Genomic DNA, 23280 nt, shown 5'->3' with positions numbered 1-23280 from the left:
CCGTCCATGTTGCTACAAAAGTTGGGTATTCATCCTTTCTGATGGAGGCATAATACTCCATAGTGTATATGGACCACATCTTCCTTATCCATTCATCCGTTGAAGGGCATCTTGGTTCTTTCCATAGTTTGGCGACTGTGGCCATTGCTGCTATAAACATTGGGGTACAGATGGCCCTTCTTTTCACGACATCTGTATCTTTGGGGTAAATACCCAGGAGTGCAATTGCAGGGTCGTAGGGAAGCTCTATTTTTAATTTCTTGAGGAATCTCCACACTGTTCTCCAAAGAGGCTGCACCAACTTGCATTCCCACCAACAGTGTAAGAGGGTTCCCCTTTCTCCACATCCTCTCCAACACATGTTGTTTCCTGTTTTGTTAATTTTGGCCATTCTAACTGGTGTAAGGTGATTTTAAATGTTAACTTATTCGTCTAATAGTGAAATTAGCTCTTCTGTACCCGTCATTATAACCGTCCTATAGACAAGGGAACAGAGACGAAGAAAAGTGGGGAGCTTACTCCATGTTTCAACGAGGCTAATCGAAGTCCTGATCCTGGCTCCTTGGCACTGCATCCTGCTGCCTCCCACTGGCCTAAAACAATCAGGAGGGGCTTAGCAGAAATCCAGTTGTGGGTGGCAGGAAAGATAATCAGATTCTGACTTCTCTTTTTTCCCTCCTTTCAATTTTCTTCTTGAAACCATAGAAACAAAACAGTGCCTATTTGCTACAAAAAGAACTTTGTGTACTACACAGATGTCTGCTACTGTTATTATGGGGATAGTTCGGGTTTTGTGGGAATGTAAAACACTCAGGTGTGCCCAGGAGGTGTGTGGTCCTTCCCGCATTCACCCAAAAAGTTATTTATTTGGAGATCTCCCACACTGAGATGCCTGTGTCAACAGCAAATCCGCCCTGCCCTGTCACAGCTGAGCATCACCGTGAGGTTTCCCTGCGCTTTCAGCAGGCGTCTCGCCCTTGGCCTCAGGATCCAGAAATACTAGACAATGGTAGGAAAGCTGCAGAGGCCGGACCACAGCTGAAGGGGAAGATGCCAGTGCTGCCCCTGCATAAGCCAGATCTCCAGCACGAGGCAGATGGGTTTTTAAATCATTATTTTGGAACACAGTGTACTACTTCCGGATCCAAGAGTTTCCATTTCAAGTGGCCAATCAGATCATCCCTCCAACAGAGGGCTTTAGCTAAAAAGCGCAAGTCTCTGGATTCCACTTTAAAAAGCGTTCTTCTTCCTTGGACCCGACGTGAGCCACTTTGGTGTTGCTCCTAAGAGCTTCTCCAATTTGGCTTAAGCAATGCTATCCGACCCAGGCTTTGATCCCTAGGTGTGAATCATTCTGTATCTGGAGGTTCTTTCTCCTTGGCAGGCTCTTGGTATAAGGAAAATTCTGTTTTCCTTCTAGATTTGAAAACCCAGCAGGAGATAGCATTCTCATTTGACTTCTTCATAGGCTAGCTGGTGAGAAACAGAATTCGGGCTGATAAGTCTGCAGGGATAGAGTTCATCAGAGAAAGTATGTGTGACTTTATTTTTAGTTCCTCCAGTTTTTGTCTCAAAACCTCATAAATAAAGGTGGGGTGCCTGACTTTCTTTATCCTCTGTAGGGCCTCCTTGGGACACTGGTCCACGCAGCAGCCTTCTGCCAGGTTTCTCAGAGCTCTGGCCAAGGGGGCTTATCCAGCAAGGCCATTCCATTCCTAGCTGACCAGCCTCTGGGGCAGCAGGAGCATTCATGAGCCAGAGATGGGGAATGTAGCTGTTTTTGCCTCAGAATCCTCTGTGCCCCTGGGGCCCCATAGGGCTCTCTTGATGGCATTTGGACAGATTGTATTATATCTGCAAGAAAGAAAAATGACTGGGGGGCTGTCAGAGGGACTCCCGTGAACGTGCCAAGGGAAACCAACAGTGCGGAACCACTTGGTGCCTGCAGTCCACACAGGGCGCGCGAGGAGGACAGTGTTCAGTGTTCACTCAACCTCCCTGCTGTAAGGGAGTGGGGAAGCCTCATCATTTGCCCAGCCCCGTGAGGATCCGTTAGTCTGTTACTCTGAGCCCTTTTCTGCTGCAGCTACATGGGGCCTGTGATACAGCTAATTGGGCTAAGGCCTGATTTCTCTTGCAGGAACTCATGGGCTTGGACCATTTCAAAACTTGGAACTTCTTAAATTGGGGCCTCTGGGTTCAAATTCATTTCTGGGGCAACATTGAATCAGAAACTATCAAAAGGGACAGAAATGCTGGCTTGGGCTGTATTTCCTCCCTTCCCCAAGATAGGCACTCTCTAGTACCTCTAATGGCTGGACAGTCACAAGGAAGTGGCCTAGAGAGGGGTGGGCGGGAAGGTGAAGCCCAGAGTCTCACTAACCCATACAGACTTTAGCCACAGGACCACCACAGTCTACTTTGGGGCATAGTTTCACTATTTAATGTGCTCATCTGTTTCAGCCCAGGCTGTAGGGTCACGCCAGTGCCAAAATTTGATTTAGAAAGACCTCGATGTCCTTGGAATATAAAAATCAAGAAATGAAACCCTTTCTTGCTTTCCACAGTAGGTCTTCTCATCTCTTGCCTGGATAACTCCTAACTGGTCTTTATGGTTTCATCCTGTAGCTCTTCTACATATCCACATCCATTCTCACACAGCTGCCATAGTGATCTTTCTAGAACATAGCTGATCCAGGCACTCCCCTAAAACAAACAGACAAGAAATTTAAGCGGTTTTTCTGTTGCCTTCAGTATCAAATCTAAACCCCAGAGGTGGGGTTCCAGCACCACGTCATCCTGGACCTGACCCTCCCTGTCACCTTCTTCCCATTCCGAGCACCCTTGGAGTCCGTCATCTGGTCTGACAGGAGTCCTCACTCCCTTGCTTGAACCCTCCTGGCACATTGGGCCCCTTTGTCCATGATATTGCCTTGGCCTGAAATGCCTTCTAAACACCCTTCTGTCTTGATACCTTTTCTTATCCCTCAAGGTCCCACTGACATGTTCCCAGACCCTGAAATCCTGCCCTCCTGTCCCAGTCCCTCAGCAGTCAGGATGTCTTCTTTGCATTCCCGTAGTCTTGTGGACCTCCAGTTTGAACTCTGCTGAGCAGGGCTGTATAACTCTTCATACACTGGCCTCCCCATCAGATAATGAGTTTATTAACTGTAGAGACTCGGCAACTGTCACTGTACCTAGCTCAACACATCCTTGATGAGCAACGAGTGAGGAATCCAGAATATTTCCTACCTCTCCTCTGAGGCCAGAGAGACCCAAACGCTGTGGTTTCTGCTCCAGCCAGCAACCACCCCTGTTTTGATTTCAGACCCTTTTCTCCTGGCCAGGTGCCTGATCTCAGAGTCTCCTACACCTCAGCCCGTAGCCATGACTGTGGCCCGTGGCTCCTGAGAGGAAGGGGCAGGGCTCCGTGGCTGTGTCTCTGAGAACACGCTGGAGAACAATGGCGGGAAGTGTGCAAGTGGGAAACAATCACTGGGCTCGGCCCATGTGGAGGCGCTTCCTGATTGGCTTGATTTGTTCTGAGCAGGAACTCTTAGAATAACTTTGGAATTATCCCAGTGGGATGACAAATTTCTCCACAGAAGGAGGAACTGTCACCTGGTAAGATCAAGCATGGAAAACATGGTTACCAAAAACAAAAAACAAAAGAAACAAACAAACAAAAAACCACAATAAAACACAAGAGGACGGTCCCTTGAGGAAGATGGTTTGGGTGTGCCAAGTCTCCCAGCCCCTCCCATGGCTCCTGGGGCCAGCCTCCTTCTGAGAACTCCCCTTGAGGAACAATTCATCTGTCACCTGTATCTTCCAGATGGAGAATGTTCTCTCCTCCAAGGCTTAGAGGCCAGAGGTGCCTTCTGTCCTTTGTTAACCTGTCAGGCAGCTCATGGAAGCTTGGACTGTTGGTGGCCATAGGCAGCAGGGCCCCTCAGAACCCCATGCCTGTGGTAGACATTGATGGAGCCCTGGCTGTGTGCGCAGCACTCCTGGAGGCACGGTGGGGGGCGTAGTGATACACCAGATGCCCTTTCTCCTCACAAGGAGCCGTGGTTTCCAGACCATGTTCTGTTCTGTGGACAGGCCCAGCCAAGGCAAGGATGGGGTAGCAGAAGCCGGAGGGTCTCCCAGTCCACTCAGGCCTCAATCAGAGCCAATCTATCTGATCGAGACATTGGAAAAGAAAACTCAACACCAGTAAGAGGAAATACAACTGTTAGAGTGGGAACAGTTTCATTTGTCCTTGGAAGGAGGCAGTCCAGGACAGCCTAATACCTACCCTAGGCTCCAGCAATAGGCAGACCTAACTTTGGATCGCAGCCCTGCCCCTCACTGTTGATGGGCCACCAGTTCCCCAACCTCTCCGAGCCTCCAGCAGACCATCCATCAAGTGCAGATGATAAAAATAGCTACTGTGCAGAGAACTGAATGATGCCTATGAAAAACTTAGCACGTTGTCTGGCTCATGGTAAATGCTCCATAAATGTTAGCATTTTTACCACTACTACTGTTGGACATTAAATAATTTTTTTTCTGATGAATGACTCATTAAGACGCAAATTCAAGTATCCGGAAAGCTCTGTCCGTCTCCTCAGCGTAACCTCGCATACAGATAACAGGCAAAAATAGGTTGATTAGCCCCAGTCTGGGCATTGATAAATGCTGTGGCTGAAGCCATGTGGGTCCACACACGTACACACATACACACACACACGCACACACGCACACACACACACGCTCTCTCGGGGGCTAATGGGGAACTCTAACTCAGCAGGAAAGCTATCACAGAGTGCTGGATTTAGATACAAACAATGAGTAAACAGGGATTTGGATGAGAGGAATGTGCCACATAAACAATTTTCACAATCCGATATGAAAGCCCAGATGCTTCCTGCATGAAGGGCAAACCCAGAGAGAATCATAGGGCGAGACAAAGTAAATGCTGAGACTCTCCGTCATTCTGGCCCAGTTCCTGCATAGCTGTGTGCCCAGTACCTGTAGTTTTCTGTAGGTGAGCCCCAGAGTAAAGAACAGTGCATCACACACGCGCGCGCGCACACACACACACACACACACACATGCACACACATACCTGGCGTCAGGGGAAATGATCTATTTGAGATATATTTGAGCGGGTGAAAAGTCTAGAAAACACAGCAGTTCCCGCCTGCATTTTCTGATCTCAGAGAAAGCAAGTAAGACAAGTTGCTTCTCAATCTGTTCTTTTTACTAAGTCTTGAGTTTCCATTAATTTGAATTTATTCTTTCAAGAATCATTTTTGACTGAAGGCATTGAGCCAAAGGGTCTGCCTTGAGGCTGCTGCCAGTTGAGAAACAATTTACACATTCACTGAAGTGTGTCTTTTTTTCACCATCATTTCTTGAGACTTTCCCTGAGCCCTGTTTCTTGCTGGATGTAAACCAGCTCGATGCTAGAAGCCATATTAGGAGAAGGCTAAAGAAGAGATGGTTATTCTCTTTAAGAGTTTTGCAAAAGGGAGTTGGGAAAGGAACCTCAAATCCATAAACAAGTGATTCAAATATGATGGGAGAAAATCGGTGGTAGAAATATGTCCACATGGGGCATCTGGGTGGCTCAGTGGGTTAAGCTTCTGCCTTTGGCTCAGGTCATGATCTCAGGGTCCTGGGATGGAGCCCTGCCTCAGGCCCCCTGCTCAGCGGGGAGCCTGCTTCCCCCTCTCTCTCTGCCTGCTGTTCTGCCTACTTGTGATCTCTCTCCGTCTGTCCAATAGATAAATAAAATCTTAAAAAAAAGAAAGAAAGAAAGAAATATGTCCACAGGATAAGGTGGCGAAAGGAAGGGCAACTTCATGGGAAAGGTATCAGGGACGACTTCCAGAAAGAGACGCTACCCAAGCAGGTTCTTAATATGTCGTAATTACCCAGGGGAAGGGGAATGGGGAGATAAGGCAGTTCAGGCAGAGGCAGTGTTAGGAGCAAAGGTGTTGAGGCAAGAAAGAGTATCCTGTGTGCATGGATCTTTAAGAAAGTCATGGTCCCGGAGATAAGTGGGAGGCTGGGAGTCTGTAGACTAAGGGACTTAGAGCAGAGAGCCTGTGAGGAGTTTCTAGCAGGGGGATGCACCTGGGGTGTCCGATTAGAGGGCGATAAGGCTGGGTAGGGGCAAAGAGATTGATGGGCAAGTTGCTGTAGGCATTAGGGAGAAAGAGGAAAGAGCTTTCACAGGACTGAGGAAGAAGAGATATGGAAGAGATTTGTGGGGCAAATCGGCAGGATTTAGTGCTACTACACATATGTGGAGATTAGCAGAGAGGGGCAAGTAGGAGGTCAAGATAACACCCAGGTTTCTGTCTGAAGTAGAATGGATTAGGGGTGGTTCCAGGAACTGAGGTAAAGGGGCGCCTTAGTGGCTCAGTGGGTTAAACCCTTTGCCTTGGGCTCAGGTCATGATCTCAGGGTCCTGGGATCGAGCCCCGCATCGGGCTCTCTGCTCAGCAGGGAGCCTGCTTCCTCCTCTCTCTCTCTCTCTGCCTGCCTCTCTGCCTACTTGTGATCCCTGTCTGTCCAATAAATAAATAAAATCTTTAAAAAAAATGGGGGGGGGAACTGAGGTAAAGAATGCCGGAGGGAGGAACAGCTTCATGGAGAAAGATGAGTTTGGTCCCGCCCGTGTTGGGTTTGGAGTACCTGTGGACCGTCCCCGTGGAGACCTGGCAGATGCAGTTGCGTACAGAGGCTGGAGTCTAGGAGAGAGGCTGAAGGTACAGGTTAGGTAGAGGTCGGCATGTCGTGGGAATCAAACCATGAGCAGTGACGTGATTGTCCAAGGATAAAATGTCTAGCGAGGACGGTGAGCCAGATGAACACTGCATAAAGGTGGGAAGAGGAACACATCGAGAATCTGGTGTCATAGCTTCTGAGGGGGAGGAGGGACGGTCCACAGTAGTTTAAACATGGGAAAGCTAATAGATTCACCCTGAAGAGTATCCGTGAGACTCCGCTGTTAGGACGTCACGGACGGGAACAAGACCAGAAACCACACGGAGGTGGGGCAGAAAGTAGAGGGGGAGCAAGTTGGATGGTGATGGGGATGCGAGGGCTTTGAAGCAGCCAGAGGTGAGTGCCGGCAGGGGAATCTGCGAGAGAGATTTAGCAGCTACTCAAACAGGATGCAGGGTCATAAGAAGTTCACCTATTTTTAATGTGAGAAAATATATTCTTGTTTATGGACTAAAGGAAAGGAGGCATCTGGGGAGAGGTTGAAGCCATAAGGGGAGGGGATAATTGATGGCGTGCCATCCCAGAGGAATCTGCAAGGTCAGGTGCACATGTAGAGGCACTGGCCTTGAACAGGAGAATCTCTGAGTCAGAGTCGGGAGCTAGAAGGCTGGATGAGACTTCTTTTCTCTTTTTCCAAAAAGAGACACTTCTTGGGCTAGAAAGGGTTTAAGCCACTGAGAAATGTGTTGCTTTGAAAGGAGATTCATCTTACTGTCATGTAATCAAAACTCTTTATTTCTGATGAAAGAGGCTCAGACAGGAATCACACCCAAGAAATCAATGCTCAGCACAAGCTTGGATGTGATTTCCTGTAGCAAAAAATCAACTTGCACAGATTCTGATGGTGTGAGCCGTGGGTTTCCAGATGGAATAAACACACAAGACAGGGGGAGACAGGCTCGTCTCTGTGGGATAAGGAAAACTTGGGGAGAGAGAAATTTGCATTCAGGTTTATTTGGGATTCAGTCTGGTTGCACCAACGTCAGTAATGAGAAGCGTTAATATGTCCCAGCTGTATACTTAGATCAAGAGATAAGTCAATCCAATATTAATTTTTTATTTTCTCAATGTATATACAAATTAGTGTATCTGGAGGGGGGAAAGTAGCAAAACCAAGCCAAGATTTTAAAAAACATATTGAAAAGTCCTATCTCCAAGTTAGTTTCACTATGGAATCCTTGAAAAGTGTGTTCTTGCCTTGTCTTGCTTTTCATTCACTCAACATATATATGTACAGGGACCAAAAGAATAGATAGTCCTACATCTCGGTAAGTCTGTCCTCAGGAGTGGGGTGGTACAGATAAGGTTGGGTAGGGTAAACACATGTCTAACACTATTATCAGATGGCGTATACCAAAATCTTAACAGGGCTAGCAATGTTATGGTGGGGGGAGTGAACACAACAGGTTAAAATGACTTAAGAAAAACATTACTAAAAAGGCAGGCTTTGGACTGGGTTTTGACTGTTAGGAATGTTAGATGGCGTGGAGAGTAGGGAGTCATTCCTGGCTTTTTCACAGGGCGGCGTATTATCTGTTCTGGCTGGAACCGTGGGGGAGAGCATAAGGCCAGGAAGGGGTTAGAGCAGAGCATGGAGGGTGTAAACTTCCTGCCTAAGAAGTTTGGGTCCAGGAAAGAGCTCATGGAGAGCCACCAAGAGCTTTTTAACAAGGGAAAGGATATGAGCTGGATTTTAAGAATTCTTGATGGCACCATTCTCTTCTCTGCCGTTATTTCTGTCTCAGGGATGACATGGAAAAAAAAAAAAAAACACGAAATGGGCATGAGTTTCCACTGACACCTTGCAGTCAGGGAAGGTCCTGTTCTGTTCTAAGGAGAAGTGGAAATCCTCTGTTTATTTAAGAGCCATTAACCTTTTTTTTTTTGTCATAGTAAAATACCAAATGATCTGGGGTGATTCCAGATAGGCTCATCTAAGTAAAAGGAAGCTGTTTCCTTGCAAATTGAGTCACAAATGAAAAATATTTGGGGAGTGCCATAGAAACAAGTGTGCTGTCTTCCTGAAATATGGAAAAGGAATTTTGTAGCATCTATCTGTGTGAAAACAAACAATATTCTTCCCAGTGCTCCACCTAGAATACAGAAACAGAGATTGAGGTATTGAGAGAGACAGAGAGAGAGAGACTGGGAAAGAGAAGGCAGGTGTGGTGGGCAAAGAGAGACCGGCTAAGTATTCTAAGAGTGGAGGAGGGATCAGAGGATTAGGTCTCAGGCAGCACTGAGGACCCAGGTAGCAGGAAGTAATGGGGCACTCTTCAGAATCCTGCTGGGGGAGTATCTCTCCCTTGGTGTTTCTTCCTTCTTGGGTCACACCTCTCAAGAGGCAGACTGGGCAGGAGTTCAGGCAGACTCGGTTAGTTACGTTTCTACTCCGTGGCTAGGGATGTGGGACCTTTTCATTGGTGAATGGTTCCACCAAACCCATGGAAACTCCAGAAGGACTGTGGATGTTCCCAAAAGTCAAGTAGCGGGGATCCGGGACAAACACAGTTCACAGCAGCTGGGACCCCCTTTGCCTCTTGTCACACTCACTTCTGAACCACATACGAGGCGGATGTGTCTTCTGTTTCCATCGTGTAACTGCAACTTCATTGTCTTTGATGAGCACCATATTGTTAATTAAGTCTTATGTGTCCTGATGAGCAGCTCAGCTGGAAAGTTGTTTCAAGTATACACAGACAGCAAGGACTGCATCTCTCTTGCCTTAATTCAGCAAGCAAAGGCTCTGAGAGAGTGACACAAACATCACAGTCACAGCACACCAAAGAGATGCTAAGACACAAGACATGGGTGATTATCCCTGAGCAAAACGCAGGAACTTCCCTGCTGAGCCTTTGGCTGGGGCAGGGATTTGAGGTAGGGCTTGTTGGTCAAGCACAGCTTCGGCCAAGCCCCATTGACTAGAGTTGACAGGCAGTGGTAAATTCCAACTTTGCCAATTGCTCATTCTTCCTTCCTGCTGCTGCTGAGTCATTAATGAGGCTCTGGGTTGTGATGAGCTCTGTCCCCACATCGTCAGCGGACTTCTCAGAGCGCAGCGGACTTCTCAGAGCGTTCATTCAGATTCAACCCTAACGTCTTGTATGGGTTAGAATTAAATGTGGATGCAGATGAAGGGGTCCCCGATAACACTGGCTTAAACAAGATGCTCATTTCTCCCTCCAGTAAAAATCCACAGGTGGGCAGTCAAGACGAGTCTGGTGGCCATCTCTCTGAATTCCTCAGGGACCCTGGGCTGCTTTCAGTTTCTCCCTCTCCTATCCTTGTCCTCAGAGTTCGAGATGGTAGTTGGAGCTCCTCCTGCACACATGTGCGTTTCAGGCCGAATGATGAAGGAAGAGGTGAAGAAGAAAGGGCTAAGGAAGGTTCTAGGATCTTCCCTCCAGGGTTCCACTATAACCCTTCGGCCAGAATACGCTGTACTTGGCTACAAAAGAGGCTGAGAAATGCGGTCGTTATTCTGCATGGCTGTAAGCTTCGCTAAACCTTAGGGATCACACTGCTGTGCGAGAAAGGTTGGAAATCGGTGAACAACAAACGGTCTCGGTTACGGGTTCCCTTGTGCTGGATACACAAAGATGTGGGCAGCCCTCCTCTCCTCTGAACACAAACATTCTTCCTGAGGTTCTTGTTCTGGGAGGTTGGCCAGATGGGCGCCCCACTTGACTGCTCAACTATGAACCTGTAGTTCAAGAGAGGAGAACAAGTCCTCTTAATTCGGCGGCCCAGCCCTCCGCCAGCCTCTCCCGTTGTTCTGGGAGAATTTACTGAGACTCAAAAGACATGGCAGTGAGCAGCCGTGTTTGGCCTTTCACGGTTTGTGTGTGTCACCCTGGCTCAGGTTTCTCAGTGGAGAGGAAAACTGCAAAGGTTCACTCCACTGGCTTAGAGCTTCTTCAGAAATAGAGCTGGGCGCCTGGGAGGCTCAGTGGGTTAAAGCCTCTGCCTTCGGCTCAGGTCATGATCCCAGTATCCTGGGATCGAGCCCAATATCGGGCTCTCTGCTCAGCAGGGAGCCTGCTTCCTCCTCTCTCTCTGTCTGCCTCTCTGCCTACTTGTGATCTCTGTCAAATAAATAAATAAAATATTTTTTTAAAAATACCTTAAAAAAAAAAAGAAAGAAATCGACCTGTGAACATTTCTTTACCACTCTTCTTGCCTCAGCTGACTCAGGGCTGAGTTCCTCCATGGGAAAGCCCACAAGCCCCCGTTCCTCTTCTTACCTTACTTGTCTACTCCTCCCACCACCCCCCTCCCCACTCCTGGGCCCCAACTCATATCATCAATGCCCCCTGTCCCACTGGGTGGAAAGTTCCATTTGCCTGGGTCTTCCCATGTCCCAGAACGGGGCCCCTAGAAGTCATGGTGTTTGCTGAACTTGACCTCTGCACTTCCAAACAACAGCGCTCAGACAGCGAATGCTGCAGGGAAATGAACGTCACCTAAATCGGGGCACTCTGATCTGAAGGTCAGCGCTGCCAGAAGAGGGAATGGACTGCCTTTAGAGGTGGTGAGCTCCCCGTGCGGGGAGGATTTCAAAAAGGGGTAGGATGACTGCTGAGTGGAGTACCGCTCAGGGGCTTCATGTTTCTGAAAAGCAATTAGATTACATAGCTTCCACTCCTCGCCTGACCTTCTGAGGGCATGAAAAATACATTGTGTTGCATTATGCATTCTTCAGGAAACCAGGGCAAAAAGAGGAAGCGGTCATAGGGAGGTAGTGGAAAGAGGTGGCAAAGAATACCAGTGCTCCAGCCAGACCACCAGGGTCTGAATCCTGGTCCCACATTATCTTTGTGACCCTGGGCAAGTCAGGGACCCTTCCGCACCTCATTTCCTTCATCTGTGGACTATTGTGAAGCTTAATGCTTGTAAAAGACTTAGAAACAGCGTCTGGCACGCAGTCAGCACTCAGAAATTATGATCATTACTATTGTTGTTGCACACAAGCAATACATATGTAACCCACACAATATTAGCATCCTGAGTATCGTAATGATTATTCTCACCACCGCTGATGGAGAAACAAAAACACAGCATACCACAGGGATCAGGCAAAGTCCTCTGCAGGCAGTAAGACCAGTGGAAACCCAGTTTGTATCGGTCTGTATACTCTTTTGGAGTGGACTGAGAGCCGCCCACACAAAGGAAACATTTACTGGCTCCTGTAAGTAAGAAGGTTAGAGGTGTAGCAGAGAGGGTCAGGGGGAAGAGTAGTTAGAGCATCCATGGCCCAGGGTCCCTCTCAGGCAGCCTCTTCCTTGTTGGAGCCTTGTTTTCTCCCACTGCAGAGAAGGGGAGGTCGGTCCTCCGCAGAGCCCTTCAGATCTGGTATTTATTTCTGGGCCAGACGAGGCAGAGCAAAATGCAAGCACCGATTGAGCCGAGGGGGAGGAGCCATAGGGAGGGGCCAGAGGGATGCGGGATAGAAATGCCGAGGACCTCTCTGGGACCATCGTGCTGGGCCGTGTCACCTGGGGGGTAGAGCTGGCAGTACCTTAAGAAGCCATATGAGGCCACATGCCCCTGGGTGAGAGCGGGGACACATTCTATTCTGGGCCGTGGCCTGTGCTGTCTCCTTGGCCTGGCATGTCTTCTCTTGTTCACTTGGTGAGCGCATCCTTCAAGGCTCAGCTCCCGTGTCACCTCCTCCGTCAAGATTTTCCCACCGCCCTCTGGCAGCTGGAAATGGCTTTCGGCTGTGACCTCAGCAGGGCCGTAGACTCCTACAAATCTGGAGCTAACAGTCCAGGTGCCTTTTGAGTTGACTTGTGACATTATGTGTCTACCTGGCAGTTTTGGTCACTTGACCGAGGTCTCGGGAGCCGAGACCGTGGCCGACCTTGCTCTCTGTCCCTGAGGCTCTGGGCAGGGCCTGATGGGATGAAGGTGCTTGCAGAAAGCTGGATGGATGAATGCATACATGGATTTTGAAATGAGAGTGACTGATGGGCCTCACAGAGCCAGAGGTCTTTCGTATCTTCCTGCTGGGGAAGTCCGTTGGGGTTAGGGGGACGGTGTAAGGCCATCTCGCCATGATTGGAACTTTATCTCCAGTAAATTAAGCCTGCACAGGTGCAGTGTGTTCCCTCTGCTTATGGCCCATTACAGGTTGCTTTGTGCTCGGAGGAAACCGAGCGAGCCGGTCTGAGGCTGCCCTGTGCACCTGGATCAGCCTTAAGAACCTCGATTAACCTGGCGTGTACATTACACTTCCTGCCCATTCTTTATTTTTAGCTCAGCAAGATCTACTTGACTCAGGCAAGACTGCCTTAGATTTCAGTCATGAAACTACAAAGCCAGGGCATCTCTAGCCTGGCTAGGATGACTCTCGTTAACCCCACGATGCTCCGTTTCTTGGGACGCTCCCCAGCTCTGGGACTTAGGTTTGCCATAGGACGATGGCGGCCTGGGCCATTCAGCGCCCTCAGGACCTGGCCCCAGCCCACATGTGCACTGGTAGGGAAATCTGCTACTCGGACCGGACCTGCCTACCCTTAAGCAAACTGTCGATTTCCCACGTTCATCCCCTTCGAGGGAAGCTCATTTGTTGTTACTGCAGAAGTCGAGTTTTGTTGCTTTCTCTCCCTCCCTTTCTCTCCCCCTGTCTCGTTCGCTCTCTCTCCCCCTGCTCAGTTACACAGTATCATGACCCAAATCTTCAGTGCTTGACCTATATAGCTGAGAGGTCTGAAACCTGCAGCGCCAGAGGCAAGCTATGGAGACAGTCGGTCATACGGTGGGCATCCGTCCCCGGAGGATTCTTAAACACTTAGGGCGGCTTCACTGGGAGCCAAGAGCAACTTAGAGTCAGCCTTTTCCCCCCACCCCTTTTTTCAGCCAGCCATTCTTAAGACAATTTTGTTTATTTTAGAATCCCCGGCTCCAGGTCCAGCCACACAGGGTCCGAAAGTGTTGGTTGAGTTGAATAGAAATCCACGCTGGAGTGTGTCCTTTTAACCCTCCAGGGACCCGGGAGAAGCTGGCTCCTTTCCCGTGCCCCAGTCTGTGAAATGCTGCCTTCTCAGCACTAGGTCAAAGGAGGGTTGGTTGGTTTGTTTTTTTAAAGCCACTTATTGTTTTATTCTAGTTAGACAAGGAATATATGATTTTTTTAATTGGGGAAAATATTGAAAATTATGAAGAACAAAATTAAACTTCCCAATACACCATTACCCAGAGGCAACTGCCGCTAATGTTTTCCTATGTTCTCAATCTTAACTCCTCATGACAGAGGGGCCTGTATTGCTCCAGATTTTTCTGAGGATTGGCGGGAGGAGGGTTGAGGGTGGATTATATTCTTTCTAATCTTACAGCTTCAGGCCTTCTTGGGCTATACACACACATATTCCAAATTTACATATATTATTGGGATATGTTTTATTAGGATATATATAGTCACAGGTGTATGTCATATAATACATATGTATATAACATGTATCCATATAATATATAAATATTTGAGCTCTATCAACTGTTGCTGTAATAGTACTATATGACTACTCGCAAACTCCGTGGGTTTTTTTTTTTTAAAGGTTTTATTTATTTATTTGTCAGAGAGAGAGCACAGGCAGACAGAATGGCAGCCAGAGGCAGAGGAAGAAGCAGGCTCCCTGCTGAGCAAGGAGCCCGATGGGGGACTCGATCCCAGGATGCTGGGATCATGACCTGAGCTGATGGCAGCTGCTTAACCAACTGAGCCACCAGGCGTCCCACAAACTCAGTGGTTTAAAACGAATGTCACTTATTATTGCTCACACTCCAGTGACTACGCTGGTATTTGCTGATCTAGGCTGTGCTCCGCTAAGCAGCTCTAATTTCAGGTATAGGTCCGACTGGGCCTGGCTTCTTACTCTGGTATGGGCTCCAGTCTACTCCCCATGTGTTTTTCCCGAGGCCAAGGCTGGAGGGACAGCCACTGAACAGAGAAGCTCTTCTCTTGGTGCCGCCAAGGCACGCAAGGACAGAGCCAGCTCCACAAGCACCTTCGAAGCATCTCCTGTGTTGTGTCTGCTAACATCCCAGTGGTTAAGGCAGATGACATGACTGAGCCCGTCGTCCAGGGGCAGGGAAGTACAACCCACCCACCATGAGACGAAAGCACGTGACCAAGTCCAACATCAGTGGGTCGGGGATGTATCCACTTCCCACGGAGGTGAAGAGGGGAGGGAGGGAGGGAATATGTTTGAGACTGATAGACTCTACCGGCGTCCCACATACCTACTGAAGAACTCTGTCCGCTGTGATTCAGTCTGCTCAGAACACAGCGGGCGAGTACTCTCACCCAATCTTCTCGGGAAGCCTCCTCCAGTGTTCCTCTACCCATGGAGCTAGCTCCGTTTCTGGATCATCATGCCCCATGTGTGTGGTTCCCGTTGCACACTCATATCCCTTTCCTTAATTCCCCCAGAATAATGTACACAGAGGTGGGGAGGAGATTTTGCAGCACATCTGGAACAACAAAGGAGTTCTATTTTTTTTTAAGATTCTATTTATTTGACAAAGAGAGAGATCACAAGTAGGCAGAGACGCAGGCAGAGAGAGAGGGGAAAGCAGGCTCCCAGCTGAGCAGAGAGCCCGATGTGGGGCTCGATCCCAGGACCCTGGGATCATGACCTGAGCTGAAGGCAGAGGCTTAACCACTGAGCCACCCACATGCCCCTATCTTTTTGTTTAGATGTCTGTATCACTCAGCCCCATCTCCTGTGGATTCTATTTGCATCTCAGCCCGCACACAGCCTCTCAAATCCAGGCTTGCTGAAGAACTCATCTTGGCCTCAGCAATCCTAGAGGTCTCATTTGGCTGAGCCATGTCTTTTTGCAACTTGGTTTCGTTTCTTTGACTCTTTTGACATACGTTACATTGAGCACTTGAGCCTTGCAGCCCCACGATGAATGGATTATCTAGAGGGGGAGATGAATGATTTCTGTGTGCTGTTGTGCTGGGTTGACAGTTGCTGGACCTCAGCACTATTGAGATTTGGGGCCAGATAATTCTTTGTGGTGGGAGGCTGTTCTGGGCATTGTTGGCGGTTCAGCAGCATCCCTGACCCCACTACCCACTAGATGCCAGGGCCACCATCCCCACTCTCCTCGAGTCGTGAACAACCAGAATGTCGGCAGACATTGCCAGATATCACCTGGGGGAAAAAAATCACCCCGGTTGAAAACCATGGCTCTAACATGTAGTAGACTTGAAAAGACCTCTGATAAACCAAAATAATGTGCTAATAAATGAGGGCAGTGTTATTACCTGCTGCTGCATCTGTGAAAGCCCCATAGGCTGGCTGGTATCTGTGCTGAGACTTCAAGAAAGGTTAGGGTTTTGAGATGGGTTTCTTGGAGGAGGGATTAACATGGGGCACAAATGGGCAAATAAGGAGTAGCTCTTGTCCAGAATGTAGACCATGTTGGCATGGGAGGCTAGCTACTGGAGGGCCACCTAAGTTGTTATAAAGTCTTTCACTTCTACCAGGAGTGAAATGATAAATATATCTGTGTTCGTTTGGAGGGAAGATGATTGTACGTAGAGTTTGTCTTCATAGCCCAAAGTAATTGCTACAAAGTCTCATCCATCCACAAGTCATTTCTCAGATGTCCAGGAAGGAAACCTCTAAGGGGCACAGTGTATCCCTAAACAGACCCATGCTTGTAGCTTGATGTCCCTTACCCCTCTGAAGATCTCACTCTGAACTCCTCCTCTTAGGTCTTAGTTGAACAAACTTGGTTAGCCAGTTCCCACCAGCAGACTAGAAGATGGAAGTGGATGGTAGGACAGATACAGATGGGCACAGACTCTGCAACAAAGCTTTCAGCCTGGCAGAGGAGAAAGAAACTAAAAGCAAAATTGAATGAGCAGACAAGTATGTTCAGGCCAAATAAATCTTTAGGCAGGGGAACATCCAACCCTTCATAACCCTTAGGACATTGCTGTGTGATAGCACCACCTAGGATGCCAACTTACGCCATGTTTCGCAAGGCAGGAACAACGCGAGATACTATAGAACCCGTGTGGTAAGAGGTTAACACCACGGTCAGGAGTAGGGTCTAGAGTTTGACTTCTGGCTTGAGTTCTTGCCTCAAGGCTCTGTAGCAATCAACTGGCCCCTTAACTTTGCCAAGACTTACTGGTCTCATCCATAGAATGGGGATTCCCTACTCAGAAGGTCATCGGGAAAGTTCGATAAAATCCACTGTGTGAATTTTGAGCTCTGTTCTCGCCATGGATTTAGTACTCAATAAAAGCTAACATTTAATACTATCATTTCATTGAAAGAATAAGCGACTGAGACCGCTCCCAGATTGAAACTGTTCTGGAATATTCCCAGGGTCTCTTGTCCGTGCCCGGTTTTCCCTTTCAGAAAATACCTAGGATGGCCGTGACAACTGAGAAAGTTCCAGTTGTCTCAGTTACGCCCCCCTTCCCCCTTCTTTGGGGCAGAAGAGGACGGGCCACTGAAGGCGATGACAGCAGGCCTACAAGGATATTGCCCACTAGCCTGTGGCAACCTATTTTCTTTGAGAAAGAAGAACAGTTGTTCTGAGATGACTAGAAGAGCAGGAATCTATTTTCCTTCGGTCCTTATGCCCTATTCTATGCCAGAATATCTACCGCCAGATTAAGAATGGGCACACGAACAGAGTTCCAGGGGGAGACGCCCAAGCATATCACAAAGTGGTGGCACTGAGCAAGGGGCGGTCGCTCTGCGATGTTTTCCTTTGATCACTGCGACCTGGCAGAGCTGAACACACAGGGTGCTCTGTGGGGGTGCTCTGGCCTGGTATTACACCGGGAGATGGAGACTGCCAGGAAGTCACCCCACAGGAAGGAGCTGCTCTCCGGCCCAGGAGTGGCAGGACAATAAAGGACCCTGTTCTCTGTTTGTGTGTTTTCCAGGCTGGAGCAGGAAATACAAGCGCTAGAAAGTGAAGAGTCCCAGATATCTGCCAAAGAGCAAATCATCCTAGAGAAACTAAAGGAGACAGAAAAATCCTTTAAGGACTTTCAGAAGGTAAAAAACTAAACAAACAAATAAAAAAACAAATGTGATTTCTCGAGATTATATCCCAGGGGAAGTGAGCACTAACAAATGGGCACCAGTGGGGACAAGGCCAGTTCGTACTGATGAGATGTCAGAGCCCCCCACACACTCCATGAAAGGCGGGGCGGGTGTGTGAGGACCCCGGCCATCTCCGACCCTGACAGTGGCCTATAGTCAGGTGTGGGACCACCTGGTCTGCTGGGAAGCACAGACAAGAGCCTGTAAATCAGCCCCATCAACCTATTATCCAAACCCTTCATATGCCTGGTTCCTGAAAAGTCCTCTCCCCTTGGACTTCAGAATTCCTAAGTCAATTCTTTTTTTTTTTTTTTTTAAGATTTTATTTATTATTCATTTGACAGACAGAGATCACAAAAAGGCAGAGAGGCAGGCAGAGAGAGAGGAAGGGAAGCAGGCTCCCTGCTGAGCAGAGAGCCTGATGCAGGGCTTGATCCCAGGACCCTGGGATCATGATCTGAGCCAAAGGCAGAGGCCTTAACCCACTGAGCCACCCAGGTGCCCTCCCAAGCCAATTCTTATGAAGCAGATTAGACCTGCTCCTTGTGGCTTCAATCTAAATTTTTCCTTTATAAAAAGGTCAGAGGCAAAAACCATATCCAATGGATATGAATACCGAATAAACAGTGTAAACACTATGGAAACAGGTGGTGTCTCGTAGCACATAGGAGAGAACCCATAAAGCCAACAGTCTCTGAACATCTCAGGACCTTCCTTCCATTTTGTCACCCAGCTACCCAGACCGAAGAAACACAATCCAACCAAATTAATTTTACGATGGGATTTTCCGATGTCACTTCTCCCACAAAACCAAGGGTATTTGCTGGGTAATTGACATAAATCCCTACCGGGAGAAACTCAGTATGAGGTGGAAATGACAAAACTTTCCCTTAAATTTCAAGATCCCAAACAAATTTCCCAAAAGAAAAGAGAGTATTGGGTTTATGCACCACAGTCAAATTCTGGACCTGGGGGAGAGAGACGGGTTAGATGGTTGAGGGATTGTGTCCCCACATGTGAGTAACGCTCTGCCCTGCTTTTGTCTCCACAGAGCTTCTCCAATGCGGATGGAGGTAAGTGGAAGTGTTCTCTGCCCCCATTCTTTAGAAGAATCTTATCCCGGTCAGCTTAGTGGGTTTCACGAACACAGGGTCACTGGGAGACGCGATGTGTTGGCGTGTGAGGCCATCAGAAAGAAGGAGCAGCTCTCTGTGCTGGGCCCTGAGGGGGTGCACGTCCCCAGGCTTGTCTGCCTCCTTCTTCAAGGATGGTTTCTTGACTCACCATTTGTAGTCTTCTACAGTTGGCCTGGCTCCTCCCCTTCCCATCCGGTCCTCCAGGTTCCCTGCTTGGGCCTTTCTTGGAAAGCTGCTCCACCAAGAGTGCTAACATTGGGACCAGGTCCCTGGTGAGAATGAGCCCGTTGGTGACCAGGGCTCCAGGTCACGACAGACATCAGAAGGCCATCACCTGGTGTTTAGCAAGCTTTTCTAAGGCCTGTGTTTTTACTCTGAATCAGAAAACTGCCATTTCTTCAGCCTCCCAGGGTAACAAGGCTGGGCAGAACTTCCCTCCTTGTGTGGCGACGTTGGCCTTGAACCCGTGAAGGGTGGGAGCAGGGCCCTGGCTTCCTGGCCCCGTCCTGGCAGGAGTGGTTCTTTCTTCTGTTCCCCCTTCCCTTCCATGGCCCTAACCTGCCTCTACTGACCTTCCCTGTCACCTGTAGTCAGGTGTGGGACCACCTGGGGTGGTGGGGGATGAACTTGGGGTTAGGGGATGAACTTGAGGTTGTGTGTTTCTCGTCCCTCACCTTGCTTCCCTCATTTAAGCTACAAACTCATGAAAACCACTCCATTTGCACTTTCACTACGGCCTTCAACTAGACTTGCTTTAAAAGGCCGGGACGTGTCAGAAAGATCAGATGCCATCTGCTCTCCTGATTCTCATAAGGTCAACCTCTAAACTATGAAGAAGATCAGGAACTAGAGTAAAGGTTGGCATCAGTGTTTTCCCAGTGTCATTTGTAAATATAAGAGCAAAGACTTATAAATGCAGAGATGGGTCATGTATTTTTCTGGATTAGCAAAAATATTTGCACTGAGGATAATTCTGACTTTAGCCAGAAAAAAGTATTATTTTATTTTATTTGGTGGAAGAAGTTGGTCTCTAGCAAATAAAAAAAGAGGGAATCTGGATTTTTGGGCCCCAGGGATCTTGGGGAAAGTAGTAAAGTAAACTTCATGTTCCCAGCACAAAAGGGCAGAGACAAATCAGGGCCAAACTAGTAGGGACTCCAGGGGGAGGACCTGTGACATTCTAAAGCCTTCTCCAGGGTGTGGCCAAATCAGGGGTCTTGTTCTGTGCTTTGGGAATAGAACATGGAGTGAAGAGGTGGTCCTGTGTCTTTGGGGCCTAAGGGATGGCAGCCGGGGAAGCACAGTGGGCTTCCCTAGTGCTAGGAAAGACCTGAGGCAGTAGACATAATAAGCAATCAGTCAGTAAGTGTGAGGCTGGAGTGGGGCCATGGGACATGGGCCCTCAGACACCTCCATCCTGGGAGGGTACACACTGACCTTTCATGCTTTTACCTCTTTTTTTCTCCCCCTCTTCTTTCTCAAACCAGAATCTTCCCTAGACTTTCCTGTATAATTAGGGAAAAGAAGGAACCTGAATGTCACATCTCTGGGAGGGCTCTTTGGGGCATGGAGACCCACATAGCCTATGACTTGTTAACAAGCAACACAGAAGGCACGTTATAAGCCCTGCGTCTTTCATTTTCAACCTGAGCTTCTTTCATTTCCTCCTGCATCACTTCCCATGATGAGCATCCCTTCACCCAGCAGCTCATGGAAGTGGGAAGAAACTTGATCGTGACTAAAAAGAGCCTACAGAGAAAATTGCTCTGATGACTCTGTCCTCAGTCACTTTTTGACAGAGGTGACCTCGGGCTCCAGGATGCAGACATTTTAGGGATCCCAGGAAACAGTCAGGGAAAGCTTTCTGTGGTCTTACTGGTCATCCTGGATTATGGCTTCTGCCATCTCTTCTTATTCCTCAGTCTGCGCAGACCTTTCCATCGCACCACATCTACTGGCAAGGAAAGAAGTTTGAAGGAAGGACCACATGCTCCAAGAATGCGGTCAATGTTTAGCTCACATTGTGGTCTGAGAGTACAAAGTGAAGCATATCCAGTTGAGAGACCCTGGAATATCTGATTCATTTCCCGTTCTTTGGTTTCAAAGGCCAAGACCCTCTCAGAATCAACCACCTGTTGTTACTAAGAACTAACCCCAAAGTATCATAGAATAATAATGCCTTGAGAAAAATACTCTACTTCTGAAACACTAACTACAGAATCCAAGGCCAACTAGGATTATAACTGTGCAAGACACTACAGATAACCAGCAGAACATCCCTAGTTTAATGAGGTGCCAAGGAGATGGCTGCTGGCGGCCCCACTTCAGGTCCCTGTGCATGTCCCCCTAATGCATGTCAGAGGACATGAAGGGACAGCACTGCTAAGTCTCCAATGGCTTTGGATTGCATGGTCGTCCTGGCCATCAAGAGCAACGTATTCCGATCTTGAGTAGAATTCCCTGGCCATGTACATTCCGACCCCCCTCACTTTCTCCCCACCCCCTTACATTCTTTTTTTTTTTTTTTTTAAGATTTTTCTTTATCTGTTTGACAGAGAGAGACACAGCAAGTGAGGGGACACAAGCAGGTGGAGTGGAAGAGGGAGAAGCAGGCCTCCCGCAGAGCAGGGAGCCCAATGCGGGGTTCGATCCCAAGCCCACAGGATCATAACTCAAGCCAAAGGCAGATACCTAATGACTGAGCCACCCAGGCGCTCCCCCCGCCATACACTCCCGTTATGTGGCAGAGCCTTCATCAGTTGGGCGGGTTGTTACCACCACCTTAAACTGGCAGAATATCTTGCGTAACTGTAATTTCCATGTAGCATATGTCTTGTGATAACTGCTCTTCAGCCACCGAGGAGCTGGGGTGAAACCTTTGGCCAGAACCGGCAAAGGAGCATGTTGTCCCGGGCCTGTCTCTGCCCTCGCTGTTTGAGACCAATCTTGGGTTTCCATCCCATCCCGGTCTGCGGGGGGCCGGAAGCCATCCCCATAACAACCCCTTCACAGGCGCTGCCGGGAAATCTCCATGTTTTCAGGTGCCCATAAATCATGCGTTCGGAGGAATGTTCCTTTGGTTTCTCCAGCTCTGGCTGTGCATGTCCGTTCTAGTCATGGGAAATATTTCAGCAGCCCCAGGGACTAACAAGGAGCACTCATGTGACGTGTCTACCTTGGCAGTGACCGTTCTCTGCCTTCTCTGACCATAGACCACCCTGTCTTTGGCAGGAAGAGGGCAGGTTACTGACTGAGTCCGTGTGAAGAAATTCTTCCCAAGGAGGCTCTGGAGGCCCTGTTACTTATTCCTGGTGTTGGTCTGTTGGCTGCCTCCCAGTAGCACAGATTTGCGTTGACTACTTCATGCTATCTTGAGGGGGCTGGCTGCCTCGTTCTCCTTCTGGAACCCCATCCTCGCCACTCCCTTATCTCAGCGGGAGTCTGTGGTCCCCGCCTTCCAAGTGCTGTAGTCCTCAAGCTTGGAACCAGGGACCTCTGGGCAAAGGGGTTGCCACCCCAACCCACACTGGGCAGGGAACTGCGTTCTGGGGGAGGCTGAGGCAGAAGCACTGGAATCCTGTTCTCTTTCTGAGGTAGATGTCCCTGCCTGCAAGTGCCTCTTGTTTCTGGCTGCTAGAACTTTCATTATCAGATGCCCCAGAAACTCTCTATTTAGCATAGAATGTACAGACACACAGGGGACCAGTCTGGAAGTCCTCTCCTGGTCCCAGTGGCTTGAACCTTCAACTCCTTTGAAGCAGAAAGTCAGATTTACTGAGCTCGCATTCCACAGATTTCTAGAAACACTCAGGGAAAACTCAGAAGCTCTGCAGATCTGCTCTGGCCACCTCTTGTCCCCTGCACTGTTCCTCTGGCCCCACACTGCTTCTCAACTCTTCTTCTGGGCCACTGTCAGCAGTCTGTCCCTACACCCTGAGGAGCAGCTCACCTCAGGCCTCTGCTCTCTTCTGGTCCTGGGTTGTATGGGTTGGGAGCTGGACTCTGCTCACAGATTCCCACAGTGAGAGTAACCTGAATTCAGGAATAAGAGAGAATTATGTACAACGTTAGACCTGTGGACACACCCGGAACCCTTGACTTAAACCAAGCCCATCTTCAGGGAATCTCCATAGGCTACCTCATGGCTATATCCCAGTCCGTCCCCATCATCTCAAAGGCCCAATTTCCTTCCTTGCAGCAAGAGGACCATCAGTCATGTCTGCCCACCCTCCCGCACACATAAGGCCCCAGACAGAGATGGTCACTTGAACCTCACCATG

The 23280-nt window shown here is 48.7% G+C and overlaps 1 protein-coding gene across 9 annotated transcripts in view; it reads left to right on the top strand.

Annotated features, from left to right (window-relative positions):
* The window catches only part of PALM2AKAP2 (PALM2 and AKAP2 fusion), a 451099-nt gene that overhangs the window by 223918 nt on the left and 203901 nt on the right, over positions 1-23280 (top strand). For all 9 annotated transcript variants that reach the window (XM_044265161.1, XM_044265160.1, XM_044265168.1 and 6 more), the window contains 2 exons: positions 17702-17816; positions 18916-18937. In XM_044265161.1, coding sequence (XP_044121096.1) covers positions 17702-17816; positions 18916-18937 — 137 coding nt within the window. The remainder of the gene's footprint in view (positions 1-17701; positions 17817-18915; positions 18938-23280) is intronic.

Source organism: Neovison vison, chromosome 9 (assembly GCF_020171115.1).
Source record: "Neovison vison isolate M4711 chromosome 9, ASM_NN_V1, whole genome shotgun sequence".
Taxonomy (NCBI): domain Eukaryota; kingdom Metazoa; phylum Chordata; class Mammalia; order Carnivora; family Mustelidae; genus Neogale; species Neogale vison.
Note: the sequence above shows the minus strand (reverse complement) of the source record. Positions and strands in the feature narration are given on the sequence as shown.